This window comes from Cannabis sativa, chromosome 1 (genome assembly GCF_029168945.1).
Source record: "Cannabis sativa cultivar Pink pepper isolate KNU-18-1 chromosome 1, ASM2916894v1, whole genome shotgun sequence".
NCBI classification, from domain to species: Eukaryota; Viridiplantae; Streptophyta; class Magnoliopsida; order Rosales; family Cannabaceae; genus Cannabis; species Cannabis sativa.
In genome coordinates this window covers 39982877-39999334 of record NC_083601.1, presented here as the reverse complement: position 1 = coordinate 39999334, position 16458 = coordinate 39982877, and the positions used below count along the sequence as shown (strand labels likewise).

Sequence of the window (16458 nt, the reverse complement as noted above, 5' to 3'; positions counted from 1 at the left end):
GTGTATTTTTTATTATGTTATTGATGAAACTATTATTTTTTTTTTTTGCCTCTTATAATGAAATAATTCGTTTCTTTTAATATTGATGAAACTGGTTTTTAAAGTTAGTATCGTCTTTAGATTGTAATTTTTTTCATTATCTTGTTGATGAAACTATTTTTTGTATTCTTTAAATGAAATTATTAGTTTCTTTCAATGTTGATGAAACTAGTTTTTAAAGTTTGGATTCTTTTTAGATTATGATTTTTTATATTGTTTTTTTTTTTCAGGATGATGTTGATGAAACTGGTTTTTTTTTTTCTGCTGTTTTTAATGGAATAATTAGTTTTTAACAAAAAAAAAACAAATAGTAGTTTAAATAAAAAAACAAGTTTAATTTTTGTAAAAAAAATGAAATATAAAAATGTACACTTATTATATATATTAAGAGAAAAAAAAATAGGTTGAGAAAAAAAAATTAAAAAAAAAGAGACACAAAGAGAAATTAGAAAAAAAAAATAGAGAGATAAGCGAAAGAAAGAAAAAAAAAAAGTAACAACTGACTTCAAAGTTGAAAAGAAAAAAGAGAGCCAAAATTAACTAAAAAATATATAAAAAAAAAAACAAACAAAATTTTTTTTTGAAGTTTCAATAAGTAAAAAAGAAAAAAAAATTAATAAAAGTATAAAAGTAAAATGTTCTTGTCAAATTAAAAATGTAATGTTTGAAAAAAAATGTAGTATTTGGTGTAAATTTTTCAAATAAAAAGAAACCCTAAAATGTAAGTGTAAAATAAATTAAAAAATAAATAAAACTAATTAAGCTAAAAACAAAAACATAAAACATGGGACTGGATAATAAGTTTATAAAAATATGGCATATCAAATACCATAAAAAATCTTAAATGTGAAAAAATGCCATAGAAGAGTGGCAAACCTAAAAATGCCATATTTTTCTAACTTTGTTATGAAATCCCATATTTCATGTAATTTTCACGGAACAGTATCTCTTCCCCAGCCAAGACAACCTGCTTTTTGTGTGCCTAAAGTAATACCGATCAATCAGTCTTCGTTTACAAACCGTTCTGTATCTGATACTACTGCTTCTATTCAATAAAAGAAATTGTTGCTTCTGGAACTATTACCACTTCTATATATACTAGCTGAATGTACGTGCCGAGTCACGTATTGTTAGTTTCATTTAAGATTTTGGTCTTTTTAAGATTTTGAATGTATTTTATTTTTGAAAATTGCAAAATTTTTATTTGAAAAAATTAAATATTTATATTTGAAATATTATTTAATAATGTATTAAAAATAATATTAGTGTAATTATAAAATTGTAAATAAATTTATTATTGGAGTAGTAGATTATTCTATTTAGTTCTTTTTTTAACATAGCATTGTAATGTAAGTTTATATCTATAAATATTCTGTAAAGTGTTAATATTATATGAACATCTTCATTTATAAAGTTAAAAAGTGGGTCAATGACAGAAGTGGTATATCTGCAATCACACAAATATAGAAGTGGTATTTCTGCTTCCTATACTTATCCAGAGAAAACATTAGATAACGTGAGGTTAATTTTAATATATAAAGATTTTCTTTTTTAAAAAATAAATAAAAAAAATTATTAATATTCTCCCAAGATAGGTTTGTTAGAGAGATATGTGGCTAAGATGATTTTTTTTTAATTTAAAAAGAGATTATTAATATTTAAAAGATTGTTTAATTTTTTGGTTTAATTATATTGAGTTTATTTATTAACGGGAGATCAAACCTAATCGTTAAATTTAACAGAATATTCTTTTTTAAGTATATTCTGTTAAACTAAGAAATGCCGTTAGATACATCAAAACTTTATATATTATATCAAATTTTATTATTATTATTATTATTTGTTATTAAATTAAAATTTAATAATTTAATATTTTATAATTAAATTTTATTAATAACCATGAGTAATATCTTTTATAATTAGAACATTTGCAAGAAAACATTAACGGCCGAAGTGGATTTTCGATGGAGGACCAAGGTGGAGTTTGAAAGGAATGAGGAAGGTGGAGCTTGGGAGGAGGACTGTTCGTCTGTAAATGAGAAAAAAAAATCAAAAAATTAAGAAAGAATAGGAAGAATTTTTTTTTGAATAATTTTTTTAATTTTAAATTAATTTATTTTTATTTGAAATATATTATTTACGTGAAAAAATAATATTATAACATGTACAATATCCTACCTACACATTGGCTAAAAATATATAAAAATAACTAAATGGTAAAAGAAAGCAGATTTTAGAATTTTGCCGTAAAATTTTGAGTTTTTTAAAATTAATTACTAACGAGTTATGTCCTAATTTATTCTAGCTTATATTTCTAAGTATAAGTAAAAAAAAATTATACAATACTATTATTCTTCAAGAAAAACTGATCATTGCCACATTAATTGTTAGGGTCGTTCTCATTTGTCAAGTTACTTCAGTTGACCTGCTTAGTGGGGAGTCTTTGTTGGAAAATGGTTACAGGATAGTTGAATAATCAATGATATTGCATTTTATTTTATTTTTTGCTCTTACATGTTTTCGCTAGCTAGTTTTGACTCGGTCAATCGATCCATCACAATTGACAACATTACTGTATGTGTTCTGCACCCAATAGCTATTTACTGTGTTTATAATTTATGAAAAAATAAAAGTAACACAAAATTAAGTGATCATCAAGAATGTTTATCCTGAAATTGTCGTTATTGGCAATTACAAGCTCACAAATCATCCAATCAAGAACTGAAGCCGCATCGGCACCAGGTAATAATGGCACTTACATTTCTCACGTCTGTGACAATTCTACAGGCTTCAAAAATGACAGCACCTATGAATCCAGCCTCAAAACTCTTCTCACAAGTCTCTCCAAAGCTGCCATTAGGAAGAAACGGCTTCAACTACGCCACCTCCGGGTGTCACAGGCTCACCTTTTTAGGCAGCGGACCACCCGTGCGACACCTTGACTTCTCTAAGCCAAGGTCAGCCTTCCAACCATCCGAATAACAATGGGCTCATTTTTCGCGCGACCGTGTGCCTAGTGCACACTTCCGTCTCTCGAAGAACTCCCGCCGAGTTATGCTCGCTTACATCCATGAGTGCATTCGTGCATCGAGGCTCTCTAGCCAAGATACTCACATTGTCCATAGGTTCCCGCCATGGTAAGGCAAATACCAACACCGACGCTCACCTTGTCACTCGTGACCAAGGTAGCGTGTGTGGCAAGATGCCAACACCAAGCTAACGTGTCAACGCCTCTATCATGTCCCATTCGAGACAGTCCGAATAGTCTCCCTTGTCGCCCAAGGACTCCCATACGTCCATGGCCCAATCCTCAAGGTGTCATGCCTCCACGCATGTTGGCAGGCCCTCAAGACAAGCCACCAAACTAGTTGCATACATTAGACCTCTATCCCTTTCCAACATGGTGCATCCGTCCCATGCGCGTATGCTAACTAGCCCACGAATGACTACTCGTGTCATCTCGTGTTAAGACTCATGGCCTAGGCGCGTCACGACGTCTCTCGGAGGATCTAGGCCACGTCCCGTGCAAGCGGCATACCGACAAGCCAAGGGAAACGTACCATTGAACCTCTGGCGACATTCTTCGACGCACTACCGGGTCGGCCCGATAATGTCCATGAGTATTCCAACTCATGGAGACATATGAGTCCCCTCGTGGTCCTCATATGCCCGCCCTACCAGTCCCCACTGACTAGTAGTAGCTCACTTAGCACCAAGGTGTAAGGGGTGGTGGAGAGCTGACACCAGGGAACCCCCTTAAAGAGCATTCTGAGCTTTTAGCCTTCTACGAGGAACATAGATGATTTTTGCTCTGTAGACATATGGGAAGCACCATATACCAAATCACCTAGTTTCGCCAAACCGATTGCACCATTCTATTTGTAGACCCAAATAAATGTCGAATACCAAATCCCATCCCATTCCGAACAATATTGAAGATATTTATGAAAATGCTACTGCATACAAACTATATTATATTATTTATTATATAATATAATGTTTAAGATTAAAATTGTGATATGTTATATATATTATTACATATAATATAATTGGGAATTATATGCATGTAATAATCACAATATTATGTGATTGGGAGTTACATATAGTTGTAACATATAAGAGGTGGAGTTAATATTTTGTAACTTCCACATGATCACTAATTAAGTGTGTAAAGAGTGGTTACACAACTTAATTTTTGAAATTCAAAAACTATAATTCAAATATAGTTGTTGGGGATTGAATTTTATCATTTATAATGTGTATAAGTGATATAAAATAAAGTGGGAATGGTTTGGAATATGTTGGAGTGTTATTTGCAAAAGCTGAAAAATTTAGTAACTAGTAACTAGTTACTATTTTTCAGCATTAATAGTAGAACGTTTTTTGCTATTGGGATGGCTTTGAACAACTCCCATAACCTCCAAATCACCCATTTAATTCCATTTACACCCCATTAAGAACTGGTAACAGCCATTGGGTGTGTGATGTTTGAATTTCAAAGTTTGTGATCCTAAACACTATAAATAGAGGTCTTGGTTCACCCTTTGAGACACACTCTTCTCTTCTATCTTTCAAACACAAAGCTAGAGAGTTCTAAGGCTTGATAATTCCTAGAAGTATTTTCACAAAGCCCTAAGTGTTTTATAGAGGGAGAAATAATCTTCTTGGACAAAGGTGTAGAAACTTTGTTCAAGCTTTTGGTGATCCCCATCTCCACTTTGGGTGTTTGTTCTTCTTTCTTTTTTTTGTTCTATTCTCAAGTTTTATATTGTTTTCTTGTTCTCCTCTAAACACTCCTATATATATACTATCATATATTTATATATTAACTATATAGTACTATATATATTATATATACATACTATATATACACTCTTTATTTCTTTACTATATATCATCATCTATTATATATATATTCTATATCATATATATATACACTATTATATACATATGCTTTTATATAGTTTACATTTACTTGTATCTTTGAGTTTTGAGTTGTAACTCTTTTCTTTTATTTGTATTTTGTGCTTTGGAATTGTAACTCTTTATTTAATATATTATCCTTGTAATATTTTTTTTAGAGTTGTAATTGTCTTAGTCTTTTATTCATCTTATTTTATTCTTCCATTGTAATCTCTCTATTATTTCTAACAAACTAAGCATCAGCATGCCACCTACATGCACCACCACTTGGCCAACTTATGGGCATCTCTTAGGATTGCTAATCTTGTTATTAAACCTTAGAGTATTACATGAAGTCTAAAATTAATTCTTGTAAGATAATTATGGTGAGGTTTAAAAGAGATAAAGTGAATTGAGAGTTAATTTTGAAAGAGAATTGAGAGTTAAATTGAATGTATGGATATGTTCCCTCAAAGTAAATTATTATATGTGTATTTATATTTAAGTAAGTAAAAAGCATGCAGTGAAGGAAAATGTGGTTATACCTAGTATTAGCCAATTTAATGGATATCAAATCTTCTGTCTCAATTTTTTCCTATTTCTTTATCCCAATCCAATTAAAATGCTTCACCTCAATTAAATGTATATTTTCTAACAAATATATTTTTCTTTCTAAAATAGAGAGAGTTAATATATTTACTTGAATAAATTAAATTTTACCTAATATATTATTAATATTAATATATTATTAAAAAATAATATTAATATTATTAATATTAAAGAAGATTCTTAAAAAATAATATTATTAATATTATTAATATTTTTTTGAAGGAATTAATATTATTAATATTTAATACTAATACATTTAAAAAATAATATATTATTAATATTAATATTTAAAAAATATTAAAGATAACACCAGTTTAATTTTTTTAAGAAAAAAAGAAGATTCTTAATAAAAAAATCTGAAATAAAAGAAATAGGTCTATTTTTTTATAAATTATATTATTTTTTAACTAAAATCTTATTTTATTCTTCTTCTTTTTGTTTAACGGAATTCATTTTATTTTATTCAAGTGTCTCTATTATTATTATTTTTTTTAAATAAAAAAAGTATGAAAAGAACATTTAACCAAAAAAAAAAGTCCCATGAGAAGAAATTAATGGTAAAATAAAATATTCTTTAAATATATTAACTCTATCAAAAAAGGGATATACATTTTAAATTAATTGAGATAGAGCATTTTAATTGGATTGGGGTGGAGAGATAGGAAAAAATTGAGACAGAAGATTTGGCTCCCCCATAAATGGCTAAAGTTTAATTTTTCTTATTTAACAAGTTTATGTTATTATGACAATCAAACCCTTAAATAATTTTTTTTTTCTCCCAACAACTTCCTATATTCAATTTGCTTAGTCTTTTTAGATACCCAAACAAATAAGTACTGTACCAAACTAATATTTTTGGAGAGTGTACTATAAAATTTTACATAATTATATATTTTCAAAAAAAAAAGGGAAAAAGATAATAATACAACTTTGTGCAAACTACTCTAATTTATAATTCTAGTGAAGCATTTCAGTAATAACTATAACTTATAATTTTGTATGAGTGATGTCCACATCGTGCTAAATCCGAATTTCTTTTCTTCTTTTTTATCCAGTAGTTCGGACTTTTCTCCCTCATCATCAGTTGACTTGACTTAGCCCTGCTTTCATTGATTCATTAATTCTCGTACCAAATAATTCCCCTCGCCTGGGGCAAACATTACCTGCTATACTACGCTCACTTTTACAAATCTTGTAACAGAGATAAAAGCCTCATCGATCTCCTTAATTATTAGCTATTATATTGCTGACCAAATCATATGAAAGAAAAATGATCATCAACTTATCCACTCATCTAAACATCAAAAAAACTTATCCACTCATCTTTTGTGAGCTTATCAAAGCACAGATAGCTAAACAAAAATAATTATGCTAATTTCCACAAAATTCCCAAATACCCTGTTGTTGGCTTCGTCGTTACTAATCACATCGATTGGGCTTAGCGTAGGAGCTATTGTTCCAACTTACCTCTACCACAATTGCACCAACGACACCACTTACACACCTAACAGTGTCTACCAAATTAATCTCAGAAACCTCCTCTCATCCCTTTCTTCCAATGCCTCCAGCGAATCCCTTAACACCAGCGCCGGTGAAGGCTCCTCCTCCCCCGTCTACGGCAGCTTCCTTTGTCGCGGAGACGTCAATACGACCGCCTGCCGTGACTGCGTGACGTCCGCCGTTAAAGACGTCGTCAAGCTGTGCCCTGTGCAGAAGGAGACCATGATATGGTACGACGAGTGCCAATTGCGCTACTCCAACCGCTCGTTCTTCGGCACCGTATATGAACGCCCGAGAGTCTCTCTTTATAACACCGCTAACGTTAGTACTGACATATACCGGTTCAACTTACTGGTCGGGGCCATCCAGATGGCAGCGGCTGAGGCAGCAAGAGGCCGGCAAGGGGATAAAAAGTTCGCGACTAAAGAATTCGACGTTGTAGGATTGAACAGGTTGTACACCCTCGTGCAGTGTACACCGGACCTGAACGCCTCAAGTTGCGGTAGATGTTTTTCTGATGCCATCGGAAGACTTCCTATATGCTGCTCTGGAAAACTTGGGGGAAGAGTTCTGTTTCCTAGTTGTAATGTTAGGTACGAGATCTATCCCTTTTACAATCAAAACTCAACAACTCCGCCACCGCCACCCACACCACAACCGTCGCTGCCTCCAAGTTTCACATCGAGTTCAAATGGTATCTTTTTTTTTCCATAATTAATTTTATTTTTTCTATAAAAATAAGACATTTTTCGTTTTATAAAAATATGATCAGCAATGAAATTATTTAGTCTGAGACTAGCGTCTCGGGTAATTAGAAGTTAGAACCCATATCAGCCCTAGACATGGCCACTCAGGGTTGCTTGCTGGGTATGAAAAATTTAGTGCCTGTATTTAAAAGCTCACTCATCACGTTTCTCTAGCTTTCTTTCATGTAAATTATGTATTTAACGTGCGTTTTGGAAAAATAATGTCATTAGCTCTCTTTATTAAATAAAGAGCCCACAACCACATATAAATAGAGTTTTGTAGCACACAGCACAATTTGAGTAAAGCCGAAATGCTGTAAATTTGTAACTTTAAAAAGAACTTGAGCTTTTGCAATTAAATTCTTAGTGAGCAACTTTTAGCAAAAAAAAAATAAAAATTCTTAGTGAGCAACATTAACCCTTGTTATTGCGTTAATAATTAAATCTTTGATATTTATCATTGACGAAATCTCGCCTAAATAGTTTACCATATACAAAATAGTGAAATTGTGGCTATTATTATGTATGTGCGCAGGAAAGACCAAAACATCATCGGTAGTGATTGTAATTTCCGTTGTGGTCCCAGTTGTTGTTGCCACCTTTCTACTTGTCATTTGCTGCTATGTCCATCGCATGAGAGCAAGAAATAATTATAATACTATAGTAACCCAAGATAACGGTAATTTGCCAAGTGTACTATTGCACTAATTTATTATTATTTTAATCGGCTCTGTATCTGTACTCTATTTTTTTTTAGCAGTGCTACAGGGTAGACGACATGCTTGATTAGTAGTTCTTTATACTTTTAATTAAAGTAAAATATGTGAGATTGGATATTTAATTACCCTAATAATAATATTAGACATTACAAAGTACTAATTAATACTCTTTACCATTTCTCATTTTTTTTTCATAATTTTCTTTTGGTTGAACTACTGCAGCGAATGACTTAACGAATGATGTCGAGTCCTTGCAGTTCAATTTTAAGAGCATTGAAACTGCAACAAGCAATTTTTCTGATGATAATATGCTAGGTAAAGGTGGATTTGGTGATGTTTACAAGGTATGCACTAGTGTACTGAAACAGATTTTAGATGAAATTGAGAATAAATGAAAACTCAAACTATTGTGAGGAAAATACTTACAGATATTGCCCTTAGTAAGCATGTTTTTTTCTTTCATTTTTTTTTAAGGGAGTGCTTTTAGATGGACGAGAAATAGCTGTGAAGAGACTGTCCAAAAGCTCAGGACAAGGTGCAGCAGAGTTTAAGAATGAGGTTGTGCTGGTAGCCAAGCTCCAGCACAAAAATCTGGCAAGGCTTTTGGGATTTTGCCTGGAAAGAGATGAGAAAATACTTGTCTATGAATACGTTCCCAACAAAAGCCTTGATTATTTTTTATTTGGTTAGTACAGCTACACACATTAATTTTACTATTTGGATGGAATCTATATGTAATTAATATTACTACTCTACTACTCATTTGTCCATGTTTTCAACATATTTCCTCATGCAGACCCCAAGAAACAGTCCCAGTTGAATTGGTCAATAAGATGCAACATAATCGAAGGCATTGCTAGAGGAGTTCTATATTTGCATGAAGATTCTCGGCTAAAAGTTATACATCGTGATTTAAAAGCTAGCAACATATTACTAGATAGAAATATGTCTCCTAAAGTATCCGATTTTGGCATGGCAAGGATGTTTGGCCAAGAACAAACACAAGGAAACACTATAAGAATTGTTGGTACTTAGTAAGTTTCAAAATTTAATTCACTCTGGAACGGCCCTAATACTAATTATCATTATCATTAGATGCTTATATAAATATATATATATAAATCTAACTAACTACATATAAATCTTTAAATTTTTATTATCTTCATTTCTCCCCTTGCTTGTGGGATCACAGTGGTTACATGGCTCCTGAATATGCTATGGAAGGATTATATTCTATAAAGTCCGATGTTTACAGCTTTGGAATTCTGTTGCTTGAGATTTTAAGTGGTAGAAAGAACTCTAGCTTTCATATTGGGGATCGTACAGCAGGTCTCGTAGCATATGTAAGGTTTATGTGGCTTAAACATGATTGATTTTTGTAAACATTCCCTCTCAAAAAAACAATTTACCCTTAAATTCATAATTAACCTCTCTGCATACATTTATAATACAGGCTTGGCAATTATGGAATGAAAAGAAAGTGTTGGATCTGATGGATCCGTACTTGAAAGATTCATGTACTCCTCATGAATTTATGAGATACATACAGATTGCTTTATTGTGCGTTCAAGAAGATGCAAACTTGAGGCCTTCCATGTCATCTGTTGTTTCAACGCTCAAAAGTGAAGTTCCCAGCCTTTCTCAACCTGAACGACCCGCTTTCATTTCGAGTGGACTTCACAGTGACCACGAATTGAACCCAACTGATAGTTTATCGGTCAATATTGGGATGACTGTTACTGAATTTCTGCCAAGATGATTATATTGAGTATCATGCCAAAAAACTTATAATGGCATGTAAAGGAAAATATTTTATTCAAATATGTTGTCTATTCGAAGAGAATTTCAATTTATACATCTCTTATAGTAATTTTAAGAATCCATTAGCTGGACTAGACAGAATTTACATGATTAGTAAAAAAATATGTCCAACAGTTAGATTGGCAAATCTCTTCTTGAAACAGTCAAACCGCATGCCAAATTAGCTTTATGCTTTCATAAACCAGAAACATGACGTGATCTGTTGAAATTATAAGCCTTGTTTCCTTGATACTGAAAGTCTGTAACTTGTATATTTGTGCACACAGTGTAGATGACTTGAAATATATTTAGGTAGCAATAGCTAATGTTTAAACAACTACTCTGTTGTTGATTTGTCATGTGCCAGAAAAATCTGATCAATTCTCATTATTCGTTTAATTGCTAAAGCACACCAATGGTTTTAAGTTCAACATGCCAGACAGTATACTAGATCTAGAACGGTTTAAAAGAAAATTATTGAGCATAATTTGTCTAAATAATTTAGTAAAATTCAACATTTTTTTTTCTAATGAACTTGGAAAAGTATTGCGCATAAATAATATCCGTCATTAGGAATAATAGGGACCATCACATTTGACAAAATAGATTATTATTGTAATTATTTTGTAATTTTGTACATGTGTATAATATCTATTAAATAAGATCAACTACTCTGTAATTTTACATTATATATTATATTGATTGTTACATCATGAGACAAAAAGAAACAAATGGAATAAGCACAAACTTTAGTAATAGCTAGAGATAACAATTAATAAATATATTTTCTTCAGAAAAAAAAAAAAATAGTGTATACATATATAAATTTTCATTGCTTATAAAAGAAAAAAATACAAACTTTGTGCAAATTAACTACTCATACTTTCAAAGAATCATCTCAGTAAGGAATTTATAATTCTAATTGACAAACGCACTTCAGGCTTTACTAATAACATATTATTTTGTATCAGTGATGTCCATATCGTGCAAAACGCAAATATTATCTCTTAGAAACAAACAATTAGTTTAATCACACATCACAACCACTCAAGCGAAAAAAAAATTGACATTTCAACCATGCTTTTCCCACACACGATCTTCGTTAGACTGAGGATGGTTTTTTTCAAACTTGGCTTTTTTCACACATTATCTTCTTACATTTATTTTTATTTTCAACCAATCTTATTACTTGGATAACTATAAACAGTTACAAATTATAATTACTAGTTGTTTTTTTCCAAAAGACTCAGGACAGGATACGAATCAGCTACTCTGATTAGTTTTTGTGGGGGCTCACCAGAAGACGAAAACTCCACCAACGATTGACTTTGACCCTGCTTAAATTGATTCATTAATTGTCGTACTGGTTCATAGTACCCACTAGTTCTCCCTGCCTGGGCAAAGATTGTCCTTTTCCTCCACTCCCTTGTACTGTTGTTGCAACTTGATAACCACCTCATCGTCACCGGACTCATTACTTGCAATGATATTACTCATCAAATCCTAAGAGAAAAAGCTAAACGAAAGTAATCATGCTAGTTTCCACAAAATTCCCAAATACCCTTTTGCTGCTTTCGTCGTTACTAATCATATCGATTGGGCTTAGCGTAGGAGCTATTGTCCCAACGTATCTCTACCACAATTGCACCAACGCCACCACTTACACACCTAACAGTATCTACCAAATTAATCTCAGAAACCTCCTCTCATCCCTTTCTTCCAATGCCTCCAGCGAATCCCATAACACCAGCGCCGGTGAAAGCTCCTCCTCCCCCGTCTACGGTAGCTTCCTTTGTCGTGGAGACGTCAATACCACCGCCTGCCGTGACTGCGTGACGTTCGCTGTTAAAGACGTCGTCAAGCGGTGCCCTGTGCAGAAGGAGACCATGATATGGTACGACGAGTGCCAATTGCGCTACTCCAACCACTCGTTCTTCGGCACTGTATACGAACGCCCGAGAGTCTCTCTTTTGAACACCGCCAACATTACTGACCAGAACCGGTTCAATCGGCTTGTCAACGAGACCACCAAGGCGGCGGCGGCTGAGGCTGCAAAAGGGTTGCCAGGGGACAAGAAATTCGCAACGAAAGACGAAAACTTCAATGGATTCCAAAGGCTGTACACCCTTGTGCAGTGTACACCGGACCTGAACGCCTCTGGTTGCAGCACATGTCTCACCGATGCCATCGGAAGGCTTCCCATATGCTGTTCTGGAAAGCTTGGGGGAAGAGTTCTGTTTCCTAGCTGTAATGTTAGGTACGAAGTTTATCCCTTTTACAATCAAAATGCATCAACTCCGCCACCGGCTGCCTCTCCACAGCCGCCACCACCTCCAGGTTTCACATCGAGCACAAAAGGTATTTTTATTTTATCAGAATTACTGGTCTGATTTATCTTTGAAAATGGCTGATTGAATACTTGTTCAGCGTGAAAGTTGCCTAATTATCATGTTTGTTAGATCAGAGATTTTCGTTAATAGTGTGAATAATAGGATTCTAGGATTAACATTTGAAACTTAATTTAAATTGAATTTCACTCGACAGCCATTTCTTTCATTTAAAATAATACTAATTTCACGATCAAATAGTATTGAAAATAAAAATATAAGCAATGATATAATGATTTAACTTCTTAATTAGCATAAAGAAAGTCTTAACTCTTTAAACCATCTATTGCTGAAAAAAAAAATTAATAAATAAAAAGAAAATCTCAACCTTCTATGAAATGGTTTTTTCTTTTTTTCAAAAGCCATCTATGAAAAGGCTTTGGTTAATTTTAATAAGCTTATTTTTCTTCTTGAATTTTTATAACAAGCTTCTTTTAAAGACAAAAATTAATTAAAAAGTTCTTCTATTAAATTTGGGTCTAACTCAAAGTAATAATATGTGACTACTGACTACTTACTTTCCTTACAAATAAATATGTGACTACTTATGAGAGGTTTTATGTTCCAATTTTTTTTTTTCAACCTTTTTGTTAAGTCTTTATTTGTCTTATTGTCCGAAGATCAGGCATGCATATGGCTAGTAGCAAGATAACGTTATTATCCTTAATTGCTGGCTTGTTTGTATCTTTCCTATGTTATAATATATGATATTTGGCTTGATGTAGACAAAAATTAACAAATTATTTATGAATAAGAATCAAAGCTAGGATAAGTAATGAAACGGGAACGAAACATAAATCAAACATGACCTAAGTGTTATATAGGTCATGAAAATAATTATTATTATTTATAAATTTGTATCTAATTTTTATTCTTTTTTGGTTAGATTACTTCTAGTCTTGTTCTGTTTGTTTTATCCCCTGTTTTAAACGAATTCTCTGTTCTTGCAAAGATTATGAACTTTATATATAAGTGCTCATTAAATATTCGTAATTTACCAGGGAAAAGCAATATCTCAGCCAGAACAATTGTTGCCATTGTCGTACCAATTGTTGTCGCTATGCTACTATTCATATTGGGATTCTGTTTCATAACCAAGAGAGCAAAAAAGAAGTACACTCTAGGTAAAGAATAGATCTAAAATTATCTTAATATATTTTCTACATTTGCTTTTACTTATAGCTAAGCAAGGAAAATATATATTTTTTTTTTGAATTCTGTCATTTAATTAGTATTTTTTTTTTTTTCATTTGATTGGTTGTGTAGCTAAAGATGGTGATGATATTACTACCCCTGAATCCTTGCAATTTGACTTGGCTACTATTGAAGCAGCCACTAACAAATTCTCAGCTAAGTTAGGTGAAGGGGGATTTGGTGAGGTTTACAAGGTATTGTATATTTTAACTATCTGTTATATGCGCTGTTGTAACATTTTAATTAAGTAGCTAATAATCAAATCAACTAATTTAATTATTCTTAGGGTAAACTTCCTAATGGACAAGAAATAGCCGTGAAGAGGCTATCAAAAGGTTCTGGACAAGGTACAGAAGAATTTAAGAATGAAGTTGTAGTATTAGCTAAGCTTCAGCACAGAAACCTTGTGAGATTGTTGGGATTTTGCTTGGAAGGAAAAGAAACTTTGCTTGTGTATGAATTTGTTCCCAACAAAAGCCTTGACTATTTCCTATTTGGTACGTCCTGTCTTATTATGAATAATTTATTTACAATGTTACTTGTCTAGCTGCTAGGTGCTGATTCTGAGCATTTGTTTGAGTGCAGACACTGATAGACAAGGAGAATTAACATGGCAATTACGTTACAAGATTATAGGAGGGATTGCTCGAGGCATTCTATATCTCCACGAAGATTCTCAGCTTAGAATTATACATCGCGATCTTAAAGCTAGTAATATTTTGTTAGATGCTGAGATGAACTCAAAGATTTCTGACTTTGGAATGGCAAGAATGTTTGATGTTGATCAAACTCGAGGAAATACAAATAGAATTGTTGGGACATAGTAAGTTCTTCGACTTAGTGCTCTCTTATAGAAATACAAGACATATAGCTATATTGTTATAACAACATTATCTTTAACTTATTCATTGAGTAAATTGTTTTATTGTGTCATATCATTTTTGCAGTGGTTATATGTCTCCAGAGTATGCAATGCACGGACAATTCTCCCTCAAATCTGACGTGTATAGTTTTGGGGTCTTGGTTCTTGAGATTATCAGTGGCAAAAAGAACAGTAGCTTTTATGAATCGGATTATGCTGAGGACCTCCTGAGCTATGTGAGTAATTTGATCAAAAGATTTACAATTTTATTTTGATTCTAAAATGTATAAGGAAAATAAGATATCCATTATATGTGATGATGATGATGATGATGAGTTATTGATGAATTGAGTTGCATTATTATAATTACAGGCTTGGAAACTTTGGAAGGAGGGAAATCCCTTAAAATTATTGGATCCAACAGTGGCACAATCATACTCAGAAAACGAAGTTGTGAGATGCATCAACATAGGGCTACTATGTGTTCAAGAAGATCCAGAAGACAGACCAACAATGAAGACAATAGTTCTTATGTTTAATAGTTACTCAATTACTCTGGCTGTACCGAAACAACCTGCATTCTACAATAGAACAGATGCAGATATGCCATCGATGGGACTAAAGTTTGATGATTCAAGAAGCGTTGGGTTTCCAGTTTCAATCAATGAAGCATCAATAAGCGAATTATATCCCCGATAGTTATATAGTATTTAAACAATAAAATATTAAACAAGATCTATGCTTATTTGCGTACGTGTGTTTCGATATCAATATAATTTTTCGCAACATATTTATATAAGTTTTCTAAGCGTGATGTTTTAGTCATGCACGTACGGCGAGTCATATATAGAATAGTCTTAAACAATTGTGTCGTTTCATGGTTTCAAGTTATTATTATATCGACAAATAAATGGTTTATATATTATTTTCGTCCTACCTTTATACATTATTTTAAATTTTTTGTTTTATCGGTAGAGCTCATTTTAGTCTAAATATATATTATTATTTTTTTTATTTTTTTTTTTGGAAGGAAGTCCAATTTTTCTTTTAACATATAAGTCCAACTTTTGTTTTTAATATAACTAAAATACTCTTAAATTCTTATATATTAGTTAATTTTAATTGTATTTAATGTATTTTACTTTGAATATAATATTATATTAATGAATTTTATTATTATAGGAAAATTATTTTCGCTGACAAGAAACTTAATACTTTTTTTTAGAAAAAATTATTAATTAAGAGAACCCACATTTTTTAAATTTAATAAATATCATGTTACCTAATTTTAATGTTATTTAGTTTTTATAAAAATTATGTTCCAGGTATGTTATGTTTTATTTTTATAAAAAATGAGGAGTGTTAATTACAATTTTTTAGTACAACCTTTTAGTCAATCTCTACGTTTGAAATGACAATGTCGAAATATTTTTAAGCGATATTTGTTATAGTTATAGTATCATCCCTGTAAATTTTTGAAAAATTCTGAATAGTTTATAGTACCTAAAACAGAGTAGTTCATGATATTTCAGTTTACCACTCGTGTTCAAAAAACTTCAAACGTATTCTCAGTACTACTGTAAACTATTCAAAAAATTTCAAAAATTTACATGAATGATGTTGTAAGCATAACAAACACCGTCGTGAAAAAAAAAAATTGAAAATAAATATTCTGACATATATTTTCAGACGTAAAAGTT

General features: G+C 31.8%; 2 protein-coding genes across 2 annotated transcripts; both read left to right on the top strand.

Annotated features, from left to right (window-relative positions):
- The first annotated feature begins 6650 nt into the window (after positions 1-6650).
- Positions 6651-10650, top strand: LOC115707465 (cysteine-rich receptor-like protein kinase 25). The gene is made up of 7 exons (XM_030635440.2): positions 6651-7744; positions 8332-8475; positions 8738-8859; positions 8990-9200; positions 9312-9549; positions 9708-9858; positions 9969-10650. The coding sequence occupies exons 1-7, from the start codon at positions 6919-6921 to the stop codon at positions 10272-10274; spliced, it is 1998 nt and encodes a 665-aa protein (XP_030491300.2). The 5' UTR covers positions 6651-6918; the 3' UTR covers positions 10275-10650.
- Positions 10651-11130: 480 nt separating this feature from the next.
- On the top strand, positions 11131-15694 carry LOC115707464 (cysteine-rich receptor-like protein kinase 10). Its single transcript, XM_030635439.2, has 7 exons — positions 11131-12673; positions 13704-13826; positions 13969-14090; positions 14183-14393; positions 14482-14719; positions 14844-14994; positions 15131-15694. The coding sequence occupies exons 1-7, from the start codon at positions 11848-11850 to the stop codon at positions 15455-15457; spliced, it is 1998 nt and encodes a 665-aa protein (XP_030491299.2). The 5' UTR covers positions 11131-11847; the 3' UTR covers positions 15458-15694.
- Positions 15695-16458: the final 764 nt, after the last annotated feature.

Bases quoted from the DNA above. Each gene is read 5' to 3' on its own strand.
- LOC115707465 (XM_030635440.2), top strand. From the start codon at position 6,919: ATGCTAATTTCCACAAAATTCCCAAATACCCTGTTGTTGGCTTCGTCG. The intron at 7,745-8,331 runs GTATCTTTTTTT...GTATGTGCGCAG, and splicing joins TTTCACATCGAGTTCAAATG to GAAAGACCAAAACATCATCG. The intron at 8,476-8,737 runs GTAATTTGCCAA...GAACTACTGCAG, and splicing joins TATAGTAACCCAAGATAACG to CGAATGACTTAACGAATGAT.
- LOC115707464 (XM_030635439.2), top strand. From the start codon at position 11,848: ATGCTAGTTTCCACAAAATTCCCAAATACCCTTTTGCTGCTTTCGTCG. The intron at 12,674-13,703 runs GTATTTTTATTT...GTAATTTACCAG, and splicing joins TTTCACATCGAGCACAAAAG to GGAAAAGCAATATCTCAGCC. The intron at 13,827-13,968 runs GTAAAGAATAGA...TTGGTTGTGTAG, and splicing joins AAAAAAGAAGTACACTCTAG to CTAAAGATGGTGATGATATT.